This window comes from Eurypyga helias, unplaced genomic scaffold (genome assembly GCF_000690775.1).
Source record: "Eurypyga helias isolate BGI_N326 unplaced genomic scaffold, ASM69077v1 scaffold35243, whole genome shotgun sequence".
NCBI classification, from domain to species: Eukaryota; Metazoa; Chordata; class Aves; order Eurypygiformes; family Eurypygidae; genus Eurypyga; species Eurypyga helias.
This window is the reverse complement of record NW_010239900.1, coordinates 47,404-74,409: the sequence shown is the minus strand read 5'-3', so window position 1 is coordinate 74,409 and position 27,006 is coordinate 47,404. Positions and strand designations below refer to the sequence as shown.

The window sequence follows — 27,006 nt, the reverse complement described above, 5'->3', positions numbered from 1 at the left end:
TCTCTCCCAGAAACAACTATATTAATGGTTGAGAAAGCACTCCTTAAAGAAAATACGAAATAAAAATGAAAAATATGTAAATATGTTTAATTTTTTTCTTAGCAAAAAATCTTTCTAAAAATAACAATGAAAATTTGTCTCAGTACAAAGGCTACATTACTATTGAAAAAATACCAGCATGAAGAAAAGGTACATATTTGACAGTAGAAAAATGATTTTAGTGAATCACAATGTCTAAAGTCTGCAATGAAAATAAATCTGCAATAAAGATTTATGCCTTTTTTCTTTTCATTTTTCTTTTTTTTTTTTTATACAAACAGTACAAACAGTATTGCACATAACAACAAATAGTCGAGGTTAGGTTAGCCTTCAAAAAAATCGACTAGTTCAAGTCTCACATCAGAAAAGGCCACAATAGGACCTGTTGTACCCAGGGGCTTCTTAGTCAAGTTGCAGTTCAGAACTCCATATTTTAAAAAATAACTTTTTTTGAAGGACCCTCTTTTAATATAACATATTAACAACTCAGGGGCACATTCATTTACAAAACAAAAGGGAGCATGTCATAATTTAATAAACTAAAAAAAGTTCTCTTTAAAAAAATACAAACAGAAGAACTCTCACAATTCTGGTCAGTCGTGCATAATCACACTTGATTATAAATATACAAATTAAGGGAAAATATTTTTTCACCTTCTATTCACAACTTTCAGCACCAAATGGAGTTTGTGTTTACAGCTGTTCTTTATGATGATTTTGCTTTAGATTTAATCCAACATTATGATATATTGTACATTTTCCAGCTTCTCTCTCTCTCTCTCTCTGGGGGATATTTTTCTACATGAAAGAGGGGTATTTCTTCAAAAAGGTTTACTTTTCACATAATTAGGTAGATTTCTGTAGGTTAGCTATGATCTTTAATATTACAGTTATAAAGCTCTAACTTCTTCATTTTCAAAAAAACTCAAATAAGCATGAAAAAAATAAAGTTACCCATCTGTTAAATCATTTTTCTTGCAGAATTAAATTAATATATATTTTTCTGAATAAACTTACTTAGAAAATATCATTTTCTTTCCTATATTTCAAAATTGAGGTATTGCAAAAGATCATGTCAGTCAGAAAGCATGCCTTTTTCTTTAAAAAAAATCATCAGCCAACTGTTGAAAACTGTCTAGATACAAAAAGTAGTGCATAACAAAATGTCTTGTACAGATGAAAAAAAACAGAAAAGACACCTGGGCCGGGAAAAGCAATATCACAAAAACGCCCAGCAGAACTTCAAAAGGGATAATTATAATAAGCATTTTAAACCAGTAAAAAACTATTTTTCTCTTTTTTTTTTTTTTCCAAAAACAGAAAAAATCCTCTCAAAGCCAATACTCGCAACTAAACGTTGGGAAAAACAACTTACTAAATTAGACACAAACAAGGACATCACAACAACCAAAACCCAGAACATTTAGATCTACTATGCGGTGTCATATCCAGTCAGATTGTCCCCAGAACTGCAAAAACAAAGGAGGAAAAAGAAAGAACCTAGAGTACACATTCTCACGAGCGTTAGGATACCACGTGTGTTGTATTTATATGCTATCTGCAGCCCCACAGTCCATGCTAAAAAAATGTCCACTGTGTTAGCAGGTCTTAATCGGATTCAAGCTTCACAGGATACATCCAGGCATTGGAGAGATAACGCCACATCCACAGAGCAGACATCTCGTGTTACTTCTATACGCAGACATTTCTTTAGCACCACTTTTTTTCTTACCTTTCTTCAATGTGCCTAGTTTATTAGTTTGACAGACTATCTAATCGGTAGTGTATGTACGCTAGTATGAGCTCTTTGGTTGTCCGGACAAGGTCTGCAGCTACGTAAGTGACGCAAGCGTTAGGAGAGAGATTGTAACTACGAGCTCATTTCTGCTTATGTACCTGTTACGAACGGTCAAAAATGTGTTGATGTTGGATACAGAGGCTTTAACAGTTAAGTTTGATCACAGTACTAGACATAATCACTTTACTATATAAAATAAATTGCACGATATATAACAGAGCACCGCAAAGTACTTCATCTACCATCCACAAATTTGTTTTAAGAATATCCTACAGCTAGTTTTTATATTTGTTGTAGTATAGGTCATTCTGTAATGGGCTGATCCTAATTTCAGAAGCATTACATTTACTGAGGCATGCCTTCCTCCAGTCAGTAATCAATTTTGTTTGTTACTGATTAGTTTGTAGCCTACGTAGAGTCATAATTTGTGCATCGTGGGCAGGTTTTATATTAGACATATATAAAATTTATTGCATGCAGCAACCTGATTAAGTAAACATGCAGTCAAAAAATATTGACCTTCCTTGGAAGCTTTTCTGTATGCTATACTGATCTCCTTTCAGCAGCCATCACTATTTTAATCACATATTCATTTTTTAATTGATACCCTAGCCTGAATAGAGTATTATGGTATTAGTAATACCATTTTAATAGCAGCAAAAGCTATTGCAGCATACATTTACATAACACTAAAAGACAAAAAAAAAAAAAAACCAAAAAAACCCCACCCAAAAACCCAACCCAACAAAACAAAAACAAAACCTCAGCAAAACAAAAGAAAAAAGTCTGATCCAGCTTATGAGGTATCATCCTTACAAGTCAAAATGGAGAGCAACTGAAGGCTTATTTTCTTTAAGGGTTATTACTACTCTAAATGACCCAAACTAATGATTGCTGAATATCTGTTTAAGTTTTTGCTACATCTGCCACCTACTTGTGAATATTACCTTTGGTAAGTCATCTGCTAGGGGCAAGTCTAAATTTCTGAAAATAAGTGCATGCTCCAGTTTAAAAATAAAAATAATTATAATAAAAAAATCTTCATCGCATACACATCAACCCAGAGAAGGCTGATGAGAATGGCAGTCTACATAACGTCACTAGTGACAAGTCTTGTGTAGGAAATTAAGGTACCAAGCAGATGTTTGTGTGAATCAAAGTGCAAAATCAGTACAGTTACACTCTGCCGGTTTGTATTATACTGGACACCAAGTTCAGTAACGTGACGGGAAATAATAATAATAGTAATAAAAAGACCCATATCTTCATTAAAGTCAAGGACGAATGCACAGATTTCCAGAACACTAAGCCCTGAGGCAGCGCTCTCTTTTTACTCGATTTTATCTACTCCAGTACTTGTTGCTGGGTGAGGCCTGGGATTCAGCTCCAGCGGAACGGGACGTGGCGGGGCCGGTCACCTCCCTCCTTCACCAGTGGTTTGTGGAACTCTCGCCCAGCACGAGAGTGTATGCTTGCCCAGCAGTATTCACAGTAATACTGCAAACAGGTAACATTGGCACAAAAGAACGGAGCAAATTTCCCACCGCAGCGAGTGCCCTGGCATTCGTCACACATCTGATCATCCAGCACGTATGGCTTCACTTCCACCTGCACCAGGAAGAAGAAGAGTAACTGTAAGGAGATGACCCAGTTTTGCCGAGTATGAACAGAAGGAACACCACTTTAATTCCTGACTGGTGAAAACCTGCTGAAGGTTTTCAGCCAATGCTGGATTCGCCCAAAGAGGTTACGTTTCCATACCACCCACTTCACTTGTCAGAAAGGCTGAAGAAAGAAGGGTGTGCTTTGGTAACTCCTCAGCATTTCGTGGAAAAGCTAGGTATGTCAATGTACGAAGATGGAGGTACAGTAAAAACAGCATTCCCAAGGATTTTGCTGCTAAGAAACCATGAATACAGTTGTTATGGGAGTAGGGCATGAGAGAGCAGCATTTAGGAAGAAAAATGCCAAAGAACAAACATATTGGTAAACTTCAGAGGTTTGGCGAGTTTCAGAGAGTGGGATATTTGTGTGAAGTGCAAAATGCAGGACCAGACTAGAAAATGAAGAGAAGACACAAATCAAACAATATTAAACGCACTTGTATTACATAGTCCGCCTCATGCTGGCAAAAACCACTGTTTAGGGATTTTTAGCTCTAGAAATGTAGAAAAACTTCATAGTTGTTCCAACTATGGCCTTGCCACCAATTACAGGTAGGCCCGAGCTGCTGACTTGTCTCCTGCACTCGGCTGTGAGCATCTCAGGGCTGGGGTTGTTTTTCCTTTCAGAGCGCTTGTGCCGAACACAGCGGTATTCCGCTGCGTGACTCGGCACTCGCAACAACGCCGTTACAGAAGCTGACAACATGCCAGCTACCGCCCGCGTGCCTGTTCCTCAGGCTCAAGCCTACGTGTTTAAACTGCCTGTTTAGTCATCCTGGGGAAAGCGCTGGTTTCTTATGGCTCTATGATGCAGTTTCTAAAGTGGCTTAAGTACAGTCAACTGCATTAAAAGGGAGAAAAAATTGAAATACACAAAGTTTAGTGTATTTTTGTTGTAACTGCACAAGTGCTAGCACACTCGTATACTGCAAGGAAATCCCGACTCCAGTAACTACCCTTGAATATATACACTATTAAAGAAACACAGAATGAGACACTAAGTTGAAAAATAAGAAACATACTACATGAAAAAGCTTTATGCAGAATTCTGCTTCAGCTTATCCTGATCACATTTCACATGTTTCTCATTTGAAGTAAAGCTTATATAATGAATTATATTTCTTGACTGTGGAACAGCTAGAACTGCCTATTTGTTTTGGTTTTTGATTACACTGCACTCCTAGTATTGCATGGAACAAGTCTGAGTAACTGCCATTCTGCATATCAGATGCCCTACCACCAAAATTAGCAGCATCATGTAAAATAAACCAGCAGGGCCTCAGCTGAGGTTAGAAGAAAGCAGGTCCAATGTCGAGCCCATCTCTAGATCTCCCACCTACTCACTCTTCCAAGTCATGAATTGTGAAGGTCTGAAACAGATTCTCTCACTCCTCTTCTTGTTTTGGTTACTGGTGAAATAATTTTAAGAATGTAGGCTGCACAATTCAGGGATTTCAATTTATTAGATTTAAAAACTAATATATAAGGACTGATTAAGAGATGTCATACTTCTTCAAACTCATAGATAAAACTATTTTAAAACCAAATAAAAGATAATTAAGTAAACTTAAATTATACATCAACCAACTGGGAAAAGTACTGACTGATGGAAAAAAATAGCAGCTAGCATAATTTCTAAAGGTTAGGAAAAAAAGCTAAATTTTTCAGCATGGCTGATACGTAAATCTCAAAGGGTTCAAGACTGTGATTAAGAATCTAAAATTAATCTTCTTAGTCTCTCTATAAAGTTTTTCAGAATTCTGTGGACACGACATACTTAGGAACAGCCTTGTCTTGGTTAAAATCATGAGGTACAGTAGCATCACAGAAAAATAGTTTGAGGATGTATAACTCCGTGACCTCATCTAACCTGACAAAGATGAGATTTTTCAAGGGAAAGCAAAACCAGCTCGGACTTTGCAGCTGTGTGTTTCGTATGTACACTGCCCACAGCAGACACACCCAGTACTCGTCTAGCTGACTTAAGAAAGAGTTTACGTTAGATTAAGCAGGAAACAAGCCATCCCTGTTGTAAACATACACGGCAGCAGTGCATGCAGTCTGTTCTTTTGACTAATTCTAAATGCCGAGTCCTCAAAAACAGAGGTGTTATTTGCACGTGTGATCAAGAGGTGAAGACAGAAGGCCTAAAGGAAAAGGCGTATCTTGGAAATTAAGTAATGCCTTCTTTCAACGTCTTCAACTCAGGTGTCAGAAATACCTTACCTTCACTCTTAGAAACCAGTTTCCTACGGACTGAACAAAACCATCTAATTTTCCACCCTTTTGCCTATCAAGCACCTATTGGTACTTGGTTTTGGTTAAATAATGCTGACTTTTGAGGCCAGCATTACCAATTCTATTTATGATAAACCTGTGTTTTAGGAACCTCCAGTCTAGACGTACACTGTACAGAGAGCGCGTTGCCCCACGACAGCAGAAGCACCAGAAGCTAGGTAAGTAGCCACTAACTAAAAGCTGTTGATGCACGGTGTGCAGACATCTACAGTGAAATTCTACTGTGCTTGACCCTCAGAATTCAAAACAAAACCAAGAACAAACCTATTTTCCGGTTCTAGTGCTAAACGGTTATTTAAGGTGTATTCTTTCACTCTGCCCTAACTGCTTGAATAAGCGTTTCTATAATTAGCCAATGTCCTCTGAAGAACAGAGGTTACAGAGTTCTCCACCGCAGTGTTAATGTAAGGACGCTTTTCACGTCTGGTTTTGCGAGTAACAGCCATTCTGTTCCATGCTCATTTACTTACCCGTTTATCAATGTCATTATGTTGGAGCTGGACAAAGCGAGCACTGATAGCAGCAATATAGCTCTGCTGATTGGAGAAAGCCACTCTGCCAGCACCTTTTGGATACTTCAACTCTGGGTCTGTATCAATGCCGGCATAGCAGACACCTCCATATAAACGGTCCATAATCATTGCCAATTCAACTGCAAGAAGTGAATTGTTAAATATTACAGATTTAACAGCAGTAGTAGTGGTGCGTTTGGTTTGTTGCATTACCACAAGCGCTATTTGCCTTTGCGTACTTGTCTTCCAAAGTCTAAAACAGCAAAACCAAACACTGGTTTGAACAGATCAACTCAACCCTACATGAATTACAGTAAAATATAAAGGCATAAACAGAATGTATAAAAAGAAACTTGGTGTGACTGAACTGTGAAAAAACTGCAGTTACCTGCTTGAAGAATGTATCAGGTCAACTTTTCTAGACTTCATCCCATTGTAAATTAAATGGTGGGATTTGGGATTAGGCGTTCAGCATCCCTACCCGCTCCAGCCAGGCTTGGTCAACTAGTTTACATATAACAACACTTAAATCTATTCCTGTATTTAGAATCTGGTATTTTGCCCTAAGCACTGAGGTTGAAGAGATGTTCAGGAAGCGTCTTACACTCGTGAAACGTCAGAAGTCACGACAAAGCAAGTCTAAGGTTCGGGTGCAACTTAACAGTGTTTTTGTAGAACATGAACTTGTCAGTCTTTTACAATGCTTTGTTGCTTTTTCTGACACGAAGAAGTGATAAATGTCATTCATAAAATAAGAGGCTGAGTGCATGGCTGAGGAAACGTTCGGGAGGAAAGTCAAGGGAACGAACTGAAGGAAGGGGAGGAGGCATGTGAAGGGTGCAGAGACGTACGGTCACCAAGCTGTAAAAGCTGATTGGCAGACCCGTTTGTCAGATGGAAGAAGGACAGACCCTCCCAAAGCAAGATACCAGGACCTGTGTAGGCCCCGCCAAGGCAGCCATTCTTTTATGCTAATGTGCAAAAACACTTTTGGTAGCAAGGTCAAATTTAGCTACCCAGTGAAAATGGAAAGCATGTACAAAATACTGAATCCTTGTGGTTCTCATGAAATGCTAATTATATACAGAGACAGTTTTTAAATTGAGTACATACACGTGTTATGAAAAATCAGCCAAGTTCTAGAATATTATGCAAACATGGCAAAAACTGTTTCTACTGAAAATCCCAATTAGTAACCTGTTTAAAAGATAAACAATGTTCACAGCTTGTATTTTGTAGACAGGAAGACACTGACTTGGAAAGCGAGCTATTGTCTTTGGAAAAGACCGCGTATATTTTCTGGTCTTTTTACATATGCTAGATATCATTTCTCATCTTTTCTGCTCAATTTGGAACCCCCTACTACATGTCCTAAATTTTCCTTCTACTCACCAGCTCGGAGGGGCCGTGGAACTCCTCCAACAAAGATAGTTTTCCTTGGATCTAAAGGCTGAGACCCGTCCATCACAAAGTCACTGTCACTTAGGTTCCAAGGTCGAATTTGCACCTGGATTAAGGATTGTTTTTAGTGGAGGAAAGTGACAACTCAAAATCAAGAAACATCTGCCAAATCTTTCAGTAACTGAAAACATCATTTTAACTTAGCAATACATCGGTGGTATAAGCCCAAAACCAATCTGAGAGCATAGCTTATCTGTTTGAAAGAAGGTGGACAATTCATTTATCACCTCTAGAGGCCAGGCTTGAGTTAAATTTCATCAGAGCAAACTCCTACCTCATTAATTCCCTGCCCCTAATCGCCATTATAATAAGAAATCTGTGCATGGACTTTCAGAATCTGTATGTGCAATTGCAGTTTGGGCTTCTGGCTTTCCTGAAATCACCCACAGGGATCCACAAGTTTTAAAGCACTGATAGGAGTGGAGAGAAAACCGATTTCTGTGCTTGGCACAAAAGGAGTTTTTATAATGTGTGATTGATCACTTCTCTAAGCAGCCAGCAACACAGCTGATAGGAAATCTTTAGATTACACAGAAAAAACACTGGTCAGAACTTCCTGGATAAAGCTGTTCATCCATCCATTTATGGATCCTAGAAATCCCATAAGCACATTAACTCATTGTGCTGTAATGCGGGGTTGTCACTTATCTGTGCAAGCTTTTTAAGATTGTTTTTAAAAGGCAGCACATTTTTTGTCTAATTTTATTTGTCTGTAGTTTTCACCGGATCTTTTATGTATCCGTAGCCACAAAAGGGACCAGCATTAACGAAGGTTAGAGATGTGAACAACAGAAACAGGTTACTGTATGACATCTATTCTGCTATAGCTGTCTGCATCACTTGGGTTTTACCCTGCTGTTACAAAAGGTAAACAAGGCCTAAATTATAAACTGATTAGCTATTGCACACAGGAAAAATAATAAAGAAACCTAACAAAGTACAGGGGATATTTGAAGCTATCCGGACTTTAATGTGTGTTAAGTTTCTTCAGTGCATAAGGCTTTCTTTTCTTTCAAATAATATAGATGGAAAAATTATAGTCCGATTGCTTTACAGCCAACATTGGAGAAGGGTGCCTACTCTTGTGGGACACCAAAAGTACCAAATACAGAAGTTAACTGAATGTGGCCTTTATCAGAAAGAAGCAAACGTTAAAACTACGTTACACTGATACACAACCCCGTTCAGCCTAACGGCAAGGCCAGCAGCAGGAAATGGACAGGTCCATCAACCGCAGGCATTTATTTGATTAGCTGAAGGGAGTAACAGTGAAGGGGTTAGGGAGCAGCGTAACTCACGGCATAAGCTACTTACTGGTTTATCCTTGATTGTGGGACTTGACACACACAGGTAAAGTTTCCCATCTTCTTCCAGACAGGCATCTATCAGAGCTTGTACAGAGCTTTCTTCCTGGAACAGCAGAAAGGCATAACCTTGGAAAGGATAAAGGCACAAGAAAGAAAGAACAAATTAATTCATAAAGCATTTTTTAAAATAAACAAACCAAGAAGTGAATAAGATATACAGGTTAAAAATAACATTTAAAACTGTTAGTTTGTTTCCATACATTAAATTCACCAAATACATCATACCCTGATACAGTACTGATTTCAGAATGGAGACAAGAGTGTTTGCTGCACATGAGTAGGTTTGATTGATTAATGATTTTGAGCCATGAGAGCACAGGCTGGTGAATAAGGGGCTCTTATTATCAACAACTGCATCTGGGCTATTTATCAGTTGTGTCTGCTGGGATCGGTGAGCATCACCTACAACGGAGGCACCGAGTTTCTGGGCACTATATACAGTGCATAAATGTTAGAAGAAAGGGTCGAAAAAGCCAACAGGTAAACAGCTAAACAGACTTCTGTGCTCACATACTTAACTGTGAAAAAAAGAAATGCTCACCTGGAAACAAGCAAGAATAAAAAAGAACAGCATGCATTTTGTTTTATTATGAGCCAAAGACCTGCTGTTGTTATTTACATTTAAATAAAGCAGTTCAAAAGAAAGAAACAAGTCCAATAAAAATTGCACCAAGTCATTCAGAATTTTAGGACCTTAAGTTAGCCAAAAAAACCAAGTGTGTGTGGCATTCAGTGCCCTTCTGAATGCAGCTGGCAAGAAAGCTTTCTTCAGTCTTCATGTTGTTAAGTGCGAGGGAAGATGTGACCCAAGCAGTCCGTGCTTCTGCCGCCTCAGAAGCGAGACTCGCCCAGCACGCTCCGCACTGAGCAAAGCCAGGCGGAGGCTGGCTGCTAGGCTTGCATACAGCTGCCCGCGCAGGAGGGCTTTCTGTCGAGCAAGCATTGCTCTTTTGCTCCATAATCAGTACGGCTCAGTTTTCCCGCTGAATGTGAACGTGTTGGCTTTGACCTTTACAATTTGGCACTTGTGTGTCTCGCCTCTTTTCAGCAAAGCTGCAGCAATTGGAGGCAGCTGGAGTTTAAGCAGGGACTGCTAGACTTTCTCTGCCTAAGACTCGCCACAAACCAAGCGCCTACACAATGAGGAGCATATTTAAATTACGACAACTTTTGATACAGCTTTACATACTCTATTTGCTATTAACAGAGTAGCAACTTACCCTGATTTTGCACTGAGTATTGAGTGAACACTGTTTGGCATGTCCTTTTTAGATAAAGGCCACATAAATACTTTCTATACACCAGAGTCAAGACAGGCACTGAAAAACATGTTTTCCTACCAGATTACCTCTTACCCTAGCTCTACTCCTGTGTGACTTCTCAGACAACACTGAATTCCCTGCAGCTGTTTTCAGAGGCCAAAAGAAGTTTGGTTTAACAACAGATATAGTCCAGAACACATCTAGAAAGACAGACCTCCCCCCAGAAAAAATCAAAACAGCTTGGTCATCACTCTCGCTGGCAAACAAGGAACTTGCATACCTAGAGCTGGAGTAAATTAAAGATAGCAGTCCCAATAAAAAGTGAAACATTTCTTGAGTAGAAACATCAGTTTCCTCTCTAGCAGATGTGATTCTCTTAAAACAGTTCCCTAAAGATATAAACACACTTAAACATTTCAGTTTTAGACTTTACAAAACCGAGTACAAAAATAATTAGCTTGCAGTCACTGTCATTTTCAGCTTCATTTTAATTTTCCATCCATCCACTCGTTCCATCTTCCTCGCCCCATACCATCCCTTCTGATCATATTCAATGATCAGAGCAAAGGCTTTATACACATTAAAATATCTTCAGTTTAGCTGGTTTTCTAGCCTTACAAAATGTCCCAGTCAGAAAACGAGATACTTGGCAAAGACCACCATGGCGACTACAACCTCCAAAGCCACACGACACACACTTTAGGGTTCAGCCCAACCCTTGCCTTCTATTTTATATAAATGCCTGGTGAGACAGATTCCCAGAAGATGCAGTGCAGATCACTCCAGTGCTGTGCAATCCAAGTAAGAATACAGGTACATTTACGCATGCTTTTTAAGAATGGTTTACAGCATATTTAAATATATTTAAACATTTTGGATTTATCTTCAGACCAGACTGCGAGATTTGAACTCTGAAAAATAGATTTTTTTTATATTTTAGACATTAGTAATCTTAAAATGAAAATTGGGAAATGCTTATTGTGGCTTAATTATGCGGCAAAAATTTGAGCAACAGCTTGGGATGCTTGTTTCTTCTAGGAAGCTTTTTCAGGTTTTTCTGGGTCACAGCGAGAGGTTCCATCTGTGGTAGTTGGAGTTGACAGCCATTTGGGGGTACAGTAAATGTCATCATCATAATGCCCCAAGCCAGTTAAAATTAACCAAACAGATACTTGTTCATTTTCTGTGGCTGCTAGATTACAAGAGCAGTCCAATTTAGTTAGAATTCGGTTTTCTAACCCGGGGCTAGCACCTGCCAGGAAGTCTACTAAGTTAACACCCCCCAGTTTCTACGGAGCTCTGTGACTGTCAGACAGCCTCTGTGGGCCCTCTGAAGAGAGCCAGGTCAGCAGTTTACAGCAGCAGAGTTCTGTTCATCCTGAAAACAAGCAGGCTGGATGAGCAGCACTACTTCAAAACCTGGTGATCGCACATCCGTTCCAATTAGCCAAGGACTTCTGATACTCAAGATTAACAAACATTAAACTGAGTAACAGAAGTTCAGGTAATAAAGCGTCATGCAGAAGCTGATATGGACACGATACCTGCCAAAGTGAAAGGTATTTATACTCACATTGTAGAAGCATAGGGGTGCAAAAACCTTCAATCCAGAAAGGTGCAGCTCCTTCCCGTGAGCAGTGGGAAGTACTAGGCACTGCTGCTACTGAAGACTTGCCCTCTTGCTCACAGTACCCCTGTTCAGAGCTGCGTTTGCTTGTTTGCACAAGCACATCTGTGCTGCCATGGATGCACTTCAGCTGATGGAACGCTGTAGCAGGAAATGCACTCTGAACTCAGATTCCAGTACAAAAAATTAAACTGGAAAACGCACATGTCAAAATTGACATTGCATAAAGAACGCTAGATGCAATTTAATAATGAAATAGCTTTTTTCCCCCCACAGGAACAACACACCAGTTTCAATAACTTAAGCCACAATTGAAAGAAAAAAACAAAACAAAACAAGCCAATCTGTAAATTGACAATTCATTTTCTGACAGCTATGTTTAATGCTAAGTTTGGCTATAACTCTGCAAAAACTAAGAGTATTCCTTCCTGAAGAGATTCTCAGAAATGTCTGCTTGAGGCATTATATCCTGTTTTACTGTGTATTTCTATTCCTATTTCAACCACACACAATGAGAGATGAGCCTAATCCAAAAAAGCAGCTTTACTGCATGACCAGCTGACCTCTAACATTTAGAATGGTCAATTATAGGGGCATCTAGGTTAAAAGAAACTGAATTCATGTTTAAAGACAGTAGGTGAGGTAAAATTCATATGATGATCAGTTTCCAAAACAAAAGTGTATTAATCTCAATAACTTGCATTCTTTAGCAGATGCTGAAAGTTGCTTCAAATTCCTCAGCATCATGTGCTCCAGCACCCTGTCCTCTCTGTGCATCACGAGTGTCACATGACTTAAAGCATACATGGGTTTTTTTCCAAGAAGTAAGAGATAGGATGAATTTTAATCAAAATCTTAATCCTCTACAGCAGACTCTTGGTAGCATGCTGTGGTAGTATGTTGCAGGCAACCTTAGCAGAGATCCTTTCTTACCTGCCCAGGTGTTCTACAGGTTTGAGGGCTCAAGGGAATGCTCCAGACTTAGGTTCCACTTAGTAAAACAGGCCAGATACCCAAAGGCCCCGAAAATGGCAAGATACCCCAGAACAGCTGAATATACCGTGTACAGAGTTACATGGCTTCTTGGCAGAGCAGAACCCATCCAGCTCCTTCTCAGCTGCTGGTACAACACATCGCTACAGCACGGACAACAAACATTGCACTTTGTAATTCACTGGAAAAAGGCAACAACGTGATTTCCCGTAAGAAAGGTCACTACAGCTTTTAAAGGGGTACAGCAGAGGGAAGATGAGAAGATTCATTTCCCTAGATGCTGAAGCACAGCCTGGAAGTTTCTCAACCTTGAGCTCAGGGATTCATTCTTTTATGGAAAGTGGTACAAGAACTGAGCTCCTTTGTACGGCTCCCGTTCTGACATCTAAACAGTGACACAATTTCCATGTGAAAGGATAATTTAGCCCAGTTGGTCTAATTTCACTTAACCTTGCTGAGAACAAACTGGAAAATCTGGCATATACTCTGCGTCCCACAAGCTTGAAACAAGGTTGTCACTTGAAATGCAAGATCCCCTTGGAACAACCATATAATGTTGTCAGAGTCTGGCAAATGCATATTTGCCAGCTTAGACAGTCTGGAAAATCTGTTTCAATTAATATCAACATAGGCATACCTGCTGTAATGATGGGAACCTTTCGGTTTTGCTTAAAGCACATCTTGTAATAAAGCTTCAGTGATGTCTTCACAACAACATGCTAATGGAAGGCTTATTAAGGTGCTTGTTCTGCCTCTCTTGTAATAGCAGGATCTTGATACTCATACTTTTATGTTAAAAATTGGCATGTTGGTACAAATTATAGGCAATGATACTGGAGTTTTAGCTAGGAGTGCATCATGCCTGTGTTCTGCCCATCCTCCCTCAAAGTAAAATGAAAAGAACTACTCGTGAACCTTTATTAGGGTAGAAGGGGCATTCAGTGTCTCAGGAAAGGGAGAAAACTCATGGGCCTCGTAGACACCATTCACCTTAGCAAGCCAGAGCTGGTAGAGTTGACAGACATCATCTCTTGATTTCCTGTGTAATTAACCTCAAACTGTCATTCCCAAAATTCAGCCCACTTGCAAAATCAGATTAGAAATCACATTCTAAGGGTCCTGTGTTTTCAGTTTTACAGCACTGATGTTGGGTGGCAGAACTAAGACCACGAAGAGAAGGGCTTGCTCTTCTCTTCACACACCGCACAGCAAGTCAGAACGGTCTTTGGGCACTTCATTCTACGTGCAGGAAGAAGGCCTACTTACACTTGAAAAAGTTAAACTACCTCTGAAACACATTTTCTTTCATTCTGTCTTTTTAAAGTTTAGACACTGGCTTTTCTGATGTTTTTATATGCTCCAAGATTACAATAAAATCTACCATCCACCTAAGATCACGCATAAAAAGTGTTTCAATATAGATAACTACCTCATTGTTATGTAAGAAATAAGATGGAGTTAAACTGGCAGAGAAAATTGATGTTCTAGTCTCATGTCTTCGGGTTTATTTTTAGATGGTTGGGCTTGCTACCTCAAAAAAGTAGATTTAAATAGACAATTTTTAAGTTAAATACAAATAGCACTTTCTTTTATTTTTCCTGGATTTTTAAAAATAGGTTGGAATTTAATTATGGTTGTGTTTACTACAACTTCTAGAATAAATTCGTTTTAAAAGCCCACAGCAAAGGGACATTGAGAATCAGTGTGAACCAAATTTCTACATCAGTTAATGTGATGACAGAGGGTCATTGCTCAAAGTCACCCTTAGTAATCGTATTAGAAAATGCTTTGAACATGAATAAAACACATTTCTAAATCCCAAGATGAAACGACTATTAAAAATGAAACTAATTTTTATAACAGAAAAATCCGAGGTGTTAAAAAGAGAGGCAGACTTTCTTCTAAACATCGCAGTGACATGACTGGATTTTCAAAAAAACATCAAAGGCTTTAAATACTTAAGAAACCTCAAAATAGAAAGGGCTGTAATCTCACTTAGCTACTGCAGAAGAGTGAAATTATGTATTAGTCAAGGCTGCAAAGATGAATTTGTTTTAGTCAGTCTGATTTTAAATGGCAGCGTATGACCCTGTCAGCTGAGCCCTTTCTCTGAAAAACAAAAGGCGCATACGAAATGTGAACAGTTTAGCATCTTACAGAGATTTTAATGTGTTTTCCACGAGTACCAGACAAAGTCTGTGTAGTCTGATATGTAAGAAATTCCCTACAAGCCACATTAAAGACAGGTTTTGGGGGAAGTTTTTGTTTTTCACTCTATATCCTCAGTTCCATTGAAAACTAACTGCATCCTGAATCTAAACAGCAATTAAATGAAGCGTACATAGTTAAATGAAGACAGGGTACATGTCAAGAAAAGCCAGCCAGCAAGCGGATCCTATGGAAGAGCTGAATGAAAACTGAGGTTCTGCATCAGCTTCTGTAGAATAAATTTAATATCCTCATAATTCCGATGTTACAATTAAATAGTCCACATCACTGAGATTGCCAAAAGAATGGAAACTAACATTTAACCCTCACTACTATGATCTTACCACATCACACATACCAGAGAAATCAGAAGCCTCCTGTGTTGTCATGTTCTTAAGAGTTTTTCCCCACATCTTCCATTTAAATGGAAAAAACCCCACAGAATGTCTGCTTGCTCCATGAGGACATGGGAGAGGTGTCCCAGTGTTCCCTCTGCACTTCCGTGCTGAATAGAAAGGATAACATTTTCATGGTGCTGTAGCGAATAGATACAGCGAAAGATTTAGAGTCCTTTCAGTTCCAAAACAGGTCAAGAAGCAGAAAGGATTTGCTAGTCATCGTTACTTCAAGACTTTCACAACTTATGGGGAAAACAAAGAGTATACATATACCATCTCAGCCTGTGCTGCAGTAAAAATACTCTGACCCACCTGTATATTTTTATAAAGTAAAAGAATATTCTACAAGCGTACTAAACCCTCTTTTTTATCTGGCATTTTACTTCTACACTAGTGTAAAACATTGCAACAGCAAATTTATAGGGTTGTCTCCTCTTTCAAAGGTCACAGCCATTTTAAAACTTCAGACTGCAACATGATCTATAGCAGCTACAAATCAGAATTAAAGGGTATAAAAAACATTTTTAAAAGGCTGTAACACAATTTGGTTTATTCTATTTATAAGAGTAGGCACATGAATTAATCATATGACAAAGGCTAATTTTTTTATGAAGCAAGAGCTGTCTGTGAAGTTTACTGGGTCAGCAATAGAAAAAAGTAGGCATTTACATTCATAAATATCAAAAAAGCAACTCAGTTCAGAACTGAATTTTTCAAATTTGATTTTCAAGGGCACTGTGAAATAGCAACTGCCCTGGGCATGGCAGCTCACAGCCAACATCTGGAAGGCTCAGGCCTGCTGCTGCTGATTCACTCTGAACAGATGGCAGAAAAAGACATCAGTTTCCAGGTTCAAACAAAACCTGTTACTCTTCTTTGCAAATAAGCCAATTTCCACTTCTACTCCAAGCAACATTAGCAGAGAGTTCTAGATAAATATAAATCCTCTGCTTGATTTCAGCTCCTGTGTCGTGCACAGTGTCAGCATGAGGTAAAATAAATTCAACACAAAGGTTTTCAGGGGAAGGCAGCTGAAGGGGAAGTCCAGAGATACAGGCTACTTTGAGAGAAGGGTAGTTTGGGATATTACCTTTGATAAATTGCTGATCTGTGTATTCAAATGATATTGCACTGATTTTATACTACTGCATCATTATCTTAGGGGCAGAATTGTGTGCCTCACTGCAGTAATTCTAGGATTGGAATACAGATTATTATTAATATAATGCTTATAGGAATTTAGAGAGAGAGCACAAGCTTCCAATGCATGAAGTGGTAACAACTGATCGGGTTGGGGGGAGTAGGGAATGACTTTTTTAGATGACGCCCAGAAACAGTGAATACGCTGCAGTGCTAGTACAGATCTCTCTCCCCACCACCAGTCATCCCCTTGAACTTACTTCAATGATTTGAAAGCAGAATTTGGTGCTTCATAAATTATTAGCAAAACAAGAGGTAGCACAAGCTATTATCAAAGCACAAAATATTACCAAGCCCTTGATACCACTACTCAAAGGGTTGCTTTTATCCTGGAGCACAGAATACTTACAGATCAATTCATATATTTCCATTTACAAAACAAAGGAAAAGGCAACATTTAATGAAAATAACATTTAGATGGATGGGGGGGACACACGCACTAGAGTAGAATGTACTTGGCTTCAGACGTGGTTAATGAGAATCAGAGAAACATTTAACTGCTTCCATTGGACAGAAGTGGTCTGGTTACTTCCTTTAGATAAGTGATGGAAGGTCTTTCTGTACTTCGATATGTTCAGATTCCAGGTAGTGCTTTCACTTCTCAGTCTGGTTTCGCTGCCTTAAACCTTTTCCTAGTATTTTAGGCAATAGTGGGTTCTGAAAGAAAATTTCACTAGATTGTGAGCTGACAGTCATTCAAATCAGAATGAGCAGCATTTTCTTTTAAATGTGGACTGTGAAGTGATAATAGCGAAGGAATGTACTTTTCAGTCTGCTTAGGAGTCTTTTAGCCCTTATCTTAGGCAAAGCCAGTACAAACAGTTGCTGCATAGAATTATTGAATATACTTCATTTTAGCTTAAATACCCATTCACTATTTAAATGTATCATCAGTAAGAGACTTCCCAATCAGAATTTATATTTTCTTCCCCCTACAGAGATTTTGTAGTCACTACAAATCCTGCAGGAAGCTATGCCAGACCATATATTTTTACCTCCTGAGTAGGCAACGTGTGATGTGTAAGCTACTCAGTGACTCAGTTTGATACAAGCAGTATAATACAGACGCACGCTCAATCAGCGTGCCATCCCTAACAGCCTGCTGTGTTTATTTATCAGCCACAAAAATGACAGAGAGATGCACACTCCTAAAACGCACGATTCGGTGCTCTTATTCAGGAAATGTCATGAAGTCAGTCATCAAGCTCTGTGTTTATTTCACTAGATACAAAGCTGACTTCAAAAGAGGATCTGCATCTCCCAAAGTAAGAGCTAAAGCAGTTAAAATTTTGAACTTAACCTGCCCCTGCTTTGGATAGCTGATGATTACCAAGATTCATCTTTCATTATTAGAAGGTGATAGCAGTACTCCTCCTTTCCCTTTGAGATCATCTTTAACATTAAGATTTAAAACCCATGATCCCAAACAAGTCTAGATTTATTAAAATTATTTGTCCAATAAATGAAAATATATTCGATTTGCATGCAAGTTGGTGTCAGTTACCTATATACATACTACAGAATACTGAGTACCCAAGGCACTCCTGAAAAATCTAAGCGTGCATGCAGTATTCACAAAACTCATTGAAAGTCCTTATTAGAGTCTTTCATAAAGAAACATCTAAGATTTCTGGTTGCTGTCCAAAAGCAACATCAGTAAACTTGTCTGAATTTTTTTCCCCCACCATCAGTTCTTCAGATTACTGCGTCATTTAACCAAACACTTGTCTATTTTCCATTTAACTCAGAGATATATTTAGTCTGAGTAAGGCAGAATGTCAGTTTTACTGCAGTAACAGCTGCACATCAGTGAAGAAAAAAAAAAAAAACATACGGGCACCATACTCAGGTAAGTCTTACTGAAAAATCCTAATACATTATTTCAGTACCTGCCCAGGCAAATTTACTGCAACAGTTAGTACAGAAAGCAGATGCTTGGAATTGCTATTTAAGCAGAACCTACTGAATTGCACATTTGATAGAAACCTTGTGATGAGGAGTTGTGATTAGAAGATGCATGAACCAGACTCCACTCAGCTGCTCTTTAGATTTTGGAAGCAGCAATCCCCTGAGACAAGCCTTAAATATCAACTGTGACTTAACTCAATATACTCTAATAAAATAGATAGTTCTTCTAAAGTATAAGGAATCTCATTGCACCTCTAACGCTTCCAGGCAGTGAGTGGGAGCAGACAGCCTGCCTCCTTGGCACATGACCAACAGAAAAGGGTCTAGATGATTTATGGAAAGACTCTTCTGGAAAGAGAGTATTGCGCAACTCCAACACGTGACCTTTAGTTTTCCCAGAAGAGTCAGGAGGCTTATGGAGAAACCCCATGGGTAGGTGCAGATGCCACGCATGTGAACTTCCCAACTGGCTTTGCTGGAAGCAATGGATGTGCCCTAAGTCTCTCCCCATCTAACAGACACCTTGCCCATCTGTCACAGCCGAACCCAGAGGCCTTAGGTACAGTCTGACAGGGAAGTGATACGTGGGCTGCAGGTGATGATATGGGTTCCCAAAGTACATCTCCCTTAATTGCTACCAGGAAATCAATTAGGTCTTTTAGAAACCCAATTTTTTTCCTGTGGAAATTCAAGGCCTTTTGATGAGACTGCCGACCAAGTTATGAGACATCCGGTCTTGTTCCAGTAACTGCACAGTCCAGCAGAAGTCAGGAATTTAACGGAGTTCTGAATACAGTGAAACAGCCTTCCATACCACCTCCTGTGGTGTAAAAAGGGTGTTTTGCCTCTGCCAAACACAACCAGCCTCTGAACACTCATGACTACAAAACTCTTCTGCCTGTTCCTAATGATATAAAATGAAGTTACAGGGTTAATTGCAGTCAACTCCTGATTATACAGAACATGTTCCAACGGGTTCAGATAGGAAAGAGGCTGGTTGAGTGCAGCCTAGCATCCTGAAAGACAACAGCATTTGTTGAGAGCAACATGAAAGCTGGGGGAGAATAATCCTGCAACGCTACTTCAGAATCAGATTTGGTCTGCCTAGACTTGATTTCTCTAAAATATTTTTATATTTTGCCCCATCAGGTTCTTGTTTCTCCCTAGAAAAAGAAATCGCAAATGGCAGTGTCTTAGGGACAGAGGGTCTCCTGCAGGAAGCAAGCTCCCGGAATGCTCTTCGGTACCTGGCACAGCAGTCACCAAGACAGATGTTTTAAAATCATTATTTCACCGCCAGGGATCCTCAGACATTCAGGACAAGACAGGAAATAGTGTGAAGAGCTTTACAAAGGGAGGCTTAAACAAAATTCATCGAAACTTGAAAGAAAATTCTGTACAAAAATGACCTCAAGCTACAGAAGAGCAGGTAAGGATGTACTGCACGGCGCTACCACACATTTTGTGAATTGCACTGATTTGGGGCTGTGCTGCCCTGCTGTGGGAAGACACGGGGACTACAGATTCTATACAGGACTGATACTGCGCCACTGTTATTTCGTGCAACGGTGCACACACTATCTTCTTCATGCGATCGTGTTCACCCCTAGTGTCCCCTGTGGAGCAGTGGGGCAGGTGTGCTTATTCTTACCAAATAAGAGTACCTGACTGAAAACCAGGGAAAACAAGAGGATCAGACTGCTGCACCACAAATCTAAATCAGCGGTAATGACAGAGCACTCCTGTTCCAAAACACATCCATCCTATCCCCAAGCCCTGCCATGCTTCATTTTCTCACTCTAAATCTCATCTTTATCTAAACATCAGTCCTCCTAAATGGAAAGGAACAGAAAGGCTTTTGCATAATTTTGTCATTTTAAAATCCTCTCAGCAGTTTTTAGTGACTGCTAAAAACATCATAGAACCATAGAATCATTTAGGTTGAAAAAGACCTTTAAGATCATCAGCTCCAACCATTAACCCAGCACTGCCAAGTCCCCCACTAAACCATGTCCCTAAGCACAATATCTACACGTCTTCTAAATTCCTCTGGGGATGGTGACTCCACCACTTCCCTGGGCAGCCTGTTCCAATCCCTGACAACAACAGTTGGCACCATCTGTTTAATAAAAAAGTAAAGAAATGACTGTAGTTAGCATAAGTGTTGCTTAACTCAGCAGACCAGCAAATAAGTGAAACCCGATCAATTTCTGTTTCAATAAAATATGAACTATCTGGATTTTGCCAGAGAGAAATAGACTGTGTCATGGTAATGTGTAACTAAATTTGATAACATTCTTTAGCACATCTTTCATAATTTCTGAACATCTCATAGGTATTAAAAAAATACTTGGCCACAAACCACCTTTAATTCCCAGAACTCTGTGGTGAAAGCCACATTACGAACTGGGCATGTGCTTACCCAAGACCAACACGTGGTGTTTATAATTTTGCCAGTTCCATTATCCAAATGGATAGCAAAGGAAGCAATCCAAAGCCTTTTCAGGCAATGGGCATGAACTGGCTGTATTCAGAAGCAAAGCATTAAAATGACCTCATGGATGACACCATCACAAACCACAGTGCTAAGCTCTACAGTGCATAGGATGGGTGAAAAGAGCTGTTCAGGCAATAATACAGATGCTCAGAACTGGCAGTAGAACCTCTCATACGCACTGTCAGCTGTTACCAGCTTCCCTTGCCCAAGAGCACAGTGCACACTTTCAGTGACAAAACAACTGGGTGCCACCGGTCCCTCCTCTCAGTGACCTAAATACTGCACTCGCTGGCAACCAGTGCGTCATGTAAGGGCAGCTTCATTCAGCAGATTATTTGGGGCTGGTTATTATAATAATCAAAACTCAACCACTGACCAAGCCAGGCTGCTTTCCCAAACATACGCCAACAGTGCATTCCGTGATGTCACGCAAGATCCAGTAATGGCATCAAAACCATAGAATATCTGGGACAGGAAGACCAGGATAATGTAGATACTACAGATGTGCTTGAGGAATATGGTGCAGGCACATCCATATAGATCTGTGATCCCCAAGATCCAAAATCACACTGCTGGCACTGCACTGAAATAACCCTGTGTAACTCACCGCACTGGAGGCTGCAGTTCACCGTGCTTCACACTCAGCCGCTTCTGTCCATCAGGTCCAGCACTGAGGTAGCTGAGGGAACGTGCCTAAACGGACCTGTGGTGACACCATCCTGCTCAGGATGCCAAATCCTGGAACAGGTTTCCCAGAGAAGCTGTGGATACCCCATCCCTGGCTGTCTTCAAGGCCAGGCTGGAGGAGCCTTTGAGCAATGTGGTCTAGTGGAAGGTGTCCCTGCCCATGGCAGGGGGGTTGGAACTAGGGGGTCTTTAAGGTCCCTTCCAACCCAAACCATTCTGTGATTCTGTGAAATCCAGGAGACCCTTCTTTGGTCAAGCTCAGTACTGCAGGAATGTTGCTGGACTCCAGCTAGTCCTGAAAACAGCTTACACGCAGCGGCACCTAAGCTCATCACCCACGCCAACTCGTAAGTTAGCTAATAAGGCTTGCTAGAACCCACCACACCTCTACGGTCTGACTTGCTCGCTGAGCCAACGGGGGGGAGGGCAGTGGTTTTATAACCACTTTCAACTGTGTTGTAAGCCCAGACACTGCCCATCGGCCTGACCCTACAGACAGGAAGGAGAGGTGGAAAAGCCTATCCATCAAAAGGCCACTGAAGTCTGCCTGCAGGTGATGGCGTGTTTTCAGAAAGAGCAGGGCTCAGTTTTACTGCCAGCGGGGCACTTCAGGTAGGTGGGGGGAGGCTTGAACATCAGGCTTTACTACCGTGTGAGTAAAGATGAGCTTCCACGTCACCCCCACTGTATTCCAACAATCCCGGTTTTCTTGTGTTCCTTTGAGATCACTAGCACACATACCCAACTCATTCTCTCCTCTATAATTTAATTTGTCTTGGTTATTTTTTTGGACATATTTCCCATTTGAAAGAATCATACTGAGAATGTAAGAGATTTTACAGACTAGCAACCCGTCATGGAAGAGAAGATAATGCAGAGAAAGGAAGGGAGAAAACATTTGAATTCATGACTGTTTGACAGCTGAATACATCACGTGACTTTTGCACCAAGCATAATTTGAAACCTCTCTTTTCATTTCACTCTATTTTTAAATAAATGCCTGATAATGCATCAAAACAGCTTATAATAAAAAAGTAAATAAAATACAATTTTAGGAACTTCTAATGAAAACCAGCAGTGGAGACCATTTTTTGTGATACTTCTGTCAATGATTCCATAACAACTTTGGAAAAGAAGTACTCTTTATAAACATAAAATAGACCAAAAAGCTATAAACCCATGATAACACACATTCAAACTTCGCCCTCTGACTCCTGGCAATAACACTCTGTCTCCTACGCAGATGCTGCCTCCACGGATCCCAGTGTATCAAGTGCTCTTGACCTACCAAGCCTGACATGACACGGAGCGAATCTCGGAGACGGGAATGCAGGACGTACGATGCTGCAGCCCTGATTGATAACTGCAAGTTGGTTATAAATAAATCTGGAACAGTTGGGATTGACTGTTGTTTAGCACTTTCAGACAGACATTCAGGGCAACTGGCAGGGGCTTTGAAAGCTGTTTCCTATATTAGAATCATGACAAAAATAGAAGTGAGGCTGCATTCCCTTGTCTTCTGCTAAAATAGACTTTACTCAAAACCGTTTTCACAGGTTTGGCAAGGCATAACTAGCCCACTGTCACATACAGAACAGAATCATAACTGGAAGTCCCATGTTGATCTACCATGAATAGTTATTTACTGAATCAATAAGAACATCAGGAAAGGAAAAAAAAAAAGGTGGAAAGTACTAGGAGATAGTAGGGACAAGGAGAAGCTGGTTTTACTACATTTTTAAAATGAAGGTGAAGGTACAATCAAAATTCACTAGCAAGACAGACCCTAAAGACCTTTAAAAATAAAAAGGGAAAAAAGACACATTTTACCTTAAGAATATATGGGGGGTGGGGATATATGTTCGGTTTGGTTTTAAATTCAGGAACAGATACTGCATCCTAACTACTGAGAGCAGGGCTGAGTTGTGAGAATGCAGCAGGAAAGAGGGAGCATGTATGGCGGTTTGTTCTGGTTTTAGGTGTCCCAAATACTGTTTACAGGGCAAGCATTTGTCACAGAGCTATCCTGCCTCCAGCACTTAAGCTTCCAGTTAAATTAACCTGGCTTGTGTGTTTTTACAGTCAAAGTACCTCTGTCAAAATACTGTAGGATTAGCTAGTTTGCTGACTGAACACGTGTGCCTGCTGTTCTGCAAAAATAATCAGTAGCCTTGATGAGCAATTAAGAGCTTTCAGGGTCAGCAAGAACAGGAAATCCTCACACATAGATCAGAAATTCTGTGTATAACTTCATGCTACTGTTTCAGATCATGAGTGACCTCCCAAACTCTATGCAAGAGGCACGTGTGACTGAGAATGGAAGGCACGTCGTGTAATCCAAAATCATAGCAGAGACTAGGAGACACTGAGCAGTTTGATTTAGCCAAGTAACTCTCCCAAACAGTTTTCCCCATAAACTGTTCTTTCTCAACCAAAGCAGGTCTGCATCTTGTTTTGCTGACAGACAGGGAGTTGCCCCACCTGCACGCACTCCAAACCACCCGGAACCAAATCGGCACCAGCCAAGAACCCGTGACCGCGGCGCACGATGCTCGCCCGCCCTCTCGGCAGTGCCCAGCGAGCCCGCTGCAGCCCTCCCGGTTCTGCACAGGTTCGCAGCTCCTTGGGTCAGACACGGGCAACGCGGGCTCACGCTGCTCTACAGAACACTGCATACCCCACCCACTGGTGACTCGGAGCTATTATTCCATAGTTTCTACAGCGTGCAAACGGGGACAGAAGCAGCACTGGGAAATTACTGCAGCTGGCCTTCTAAAGTAAGCCTGGGATAAATTAAGGCATCATTCAAGGACTCCAGGCTTGCTGAAGTACACACAGGACCACATTTCAGCCTCTGAACTGTGCTTTTTCTGTCGTGACAAGTGCTGAAGATACGCTTGTTGAAAGGGAGAAAATTCATCACAGACCGTCAATCTTCTCTTTGTAATGGATTGCCACCTTGCAGACGTGGCTTCCTTTTACCAGAACAGCCTCCACAAATGTATTTTAAACTAGTTACCTTTAGGTGGAAAATACGACTTGCTTTCAGCTTTGTGAGGCCAGTCCACCACAAGAGGTCCAAACCTACGAAAGCTGGCAGTGATCTCATCTACAAAAAACAAATGAGGCACCTTAGAAAGAATCTGAAGACTGACAGTGGCAAGGTAAAAATTCTTACTTAAAAACATACACCCAACAACCAAAAACAACAACAAAAAGACCCCTCACAGACAGACTTTTTTCTACACCTGTTAAGAACAGTGACAACTGCTATAATGTACATATAGAGGATGCCTAAATATTCTTTCCCCTCTAGGCTATATGTGGCCACTTAACAAAGTGATTTTACATTCCGCTAACGCAAGTTTGCAGTGGGATTAGATGCAAACACGATCTTCCAGAAGCGAATATGCTTGAGCTGCAGCCTGTTTCTAATTATAGTCACAAAGCAGGGTCAGATGCAGCCACATGGGTCTGACGGAGGAGTTAATGTCAGCACGGCCACTCCTTGTGGCATGCCCTAGAAAGCAGGCAGCAGCAGCTCATGCGACGGTGGGGATTTCACCTTCCTCAGTACCCTTGGGAGATCTGCCTTGAATTACAGCCTTATGTCGTGGCTTTTTCAGCATCACTTCAGAAACACTGGAACACACACCTCAAGCTAACCTTAGGACAATTTTGTTTTACATGCAAATGCTTCAGAAAAAAGTATTTTAAGTCATTTAAAAAAAACCCACTTTTTCCTCTATGCATTTATTTCATGTACTTTCAAGAAAAAAGTAGTTTAAAAACTTGTCTAATGTGATACTAGATAGATCAGGGCAACGATCCATCAGGAGAAGAGTTTGAAGACAAAGGCAGTGGTTTTCCCAGTTTTTTGATTGCCGTTTGAGATGTGTCCTGTTTATCTGACCCCATGAGCTGCACATCAGATTTTCAGGCAACTACAGCCACAAAACACATTCCATAACTCAGGAGTTGAAGGAAAAAGGTGTTACTGGAGGAGGCCTGTCATGGAGGGGGGCTAACGGCTCCCAAGTGGCCATGTTACTTCCCTTCAGGATGGATGTGCATATATTTGATTCCGAGTGACCCAGCAACATTCACATCAGTTGTGCCTGTTGGCCTGCTGGGGATTCAGATTACTCAGCTGTCCCTGTATCAACAGTCCTGTAACTCCTAATGTGACATGGGAACTGCATTTGAGCTGTTTGTGAGCCACAGATTGGCAACTCATGCTATTTCTTTATTAATATTGCACATGGTTTAGGCTTCAGTTTAGTAGAACAGATTCAGAGATACCTCTTGTCATTTTATAAGGCATCCTCAGATTCCCTATGGATGCCAACTGAAGCTAGGTAGTGGTGGATTCCAGCTGTAGTATGAAAAATACACCAAAAACTAACACAGCTTCGGTTTGAGTCAGGGTGTGTGGGGACACACATACACACACACGTAGAACAGGTGATGATTCAGAAAAAACCTGACTGTCCCTACTAAGCTAGTTATTATTTTGTAACCGTATTAATTGCCCTGCATTTGTAAACTGAACACTGCATATATGCTGGATGTAAGAGCTAATTAATTAAAGCTCAGTTTATTTTGGTAAGGACTGTATTAACAAAGTCCTTAAGTCAACCACATCTTTTTAAAAAAGAGGGAAAGGCTGCGAAGCAGTGACATTGCCCATGAAGCTCCCTTTTCCAGCTTTCCCACTTCACCTACGTGGGAACACGTGCTGCTATTGCAGGTGAGAAGACCTGCTGCGCAGGCATTTCTGTCTCCATCTCTTCTGATCTACAGTCCAAAAGAATGTCAAGTTAATTCTCAGGTGTTGCAGGGGTTGGTGGTGGTTTTGCTTTAAATAATGACACAAGCACTACAAGCCACATACGTTTGACCTTTTTGAAGTAATTATATGAAAGCCCATTCCCACATCTCACCAAGATTAACTTATTCACAGTACCTTCATCAATGTCAGGAGGAAGGCCTCCAACAAACACCTTTCTAGAATAGCGTTCCACTCTTTCACCATTCTGACAGCGTGTTGGAGAGCTGAGACCCGATGACAAAGACTGATCACCATG

At 40.4% G+C, this 27,006-nt stretch overlaps 1 protein-coding gene across 1 annotated transcript in view; it reads right to left on the bottom strand.

Annotated features, from left to right (window-relative positions):
* Positions 1 to 298: 298 nt before the first annotated feature.
* CPEB3 (cytoplasmic polyadenylation element binding protein 3) overlaps positions 299 to 27,006 on the bottom strand; it is a gene marked incomplete at its 5' end in the record, with an annotated part of 53,047 nt that continues 26,339 nt past the window's right edge. Inside the window, 7 exons of the mRNA XM_010148305.1 lie at positions 299 to 367; positions 910 to 3,445; positions 6,270 to 6,451; positions 7,704 to 7,818; positions 9,087 to 9,205; positions 24,939 to 25,028; positions 26,886 to 27,005. Coding sequence (XP_010146607.1) covers positions 3,218 to 3,445; positions 6,270 to 6,451; positions 7,704 to 7,818; positions 9,087 to 9,205; positions 24,939 to 25,028; positions 26,886 to 27,005 — 854 coding nt within the window. The remainder of the gene's footprint in view (positions 368 to 909; positions 3,446 to 6,269; positions 6,452 to 7,703; positions 7,819 to 9,086; positions 9,206 to 24,938; positions 25,029 to 26,885; position 27,006) is intronic.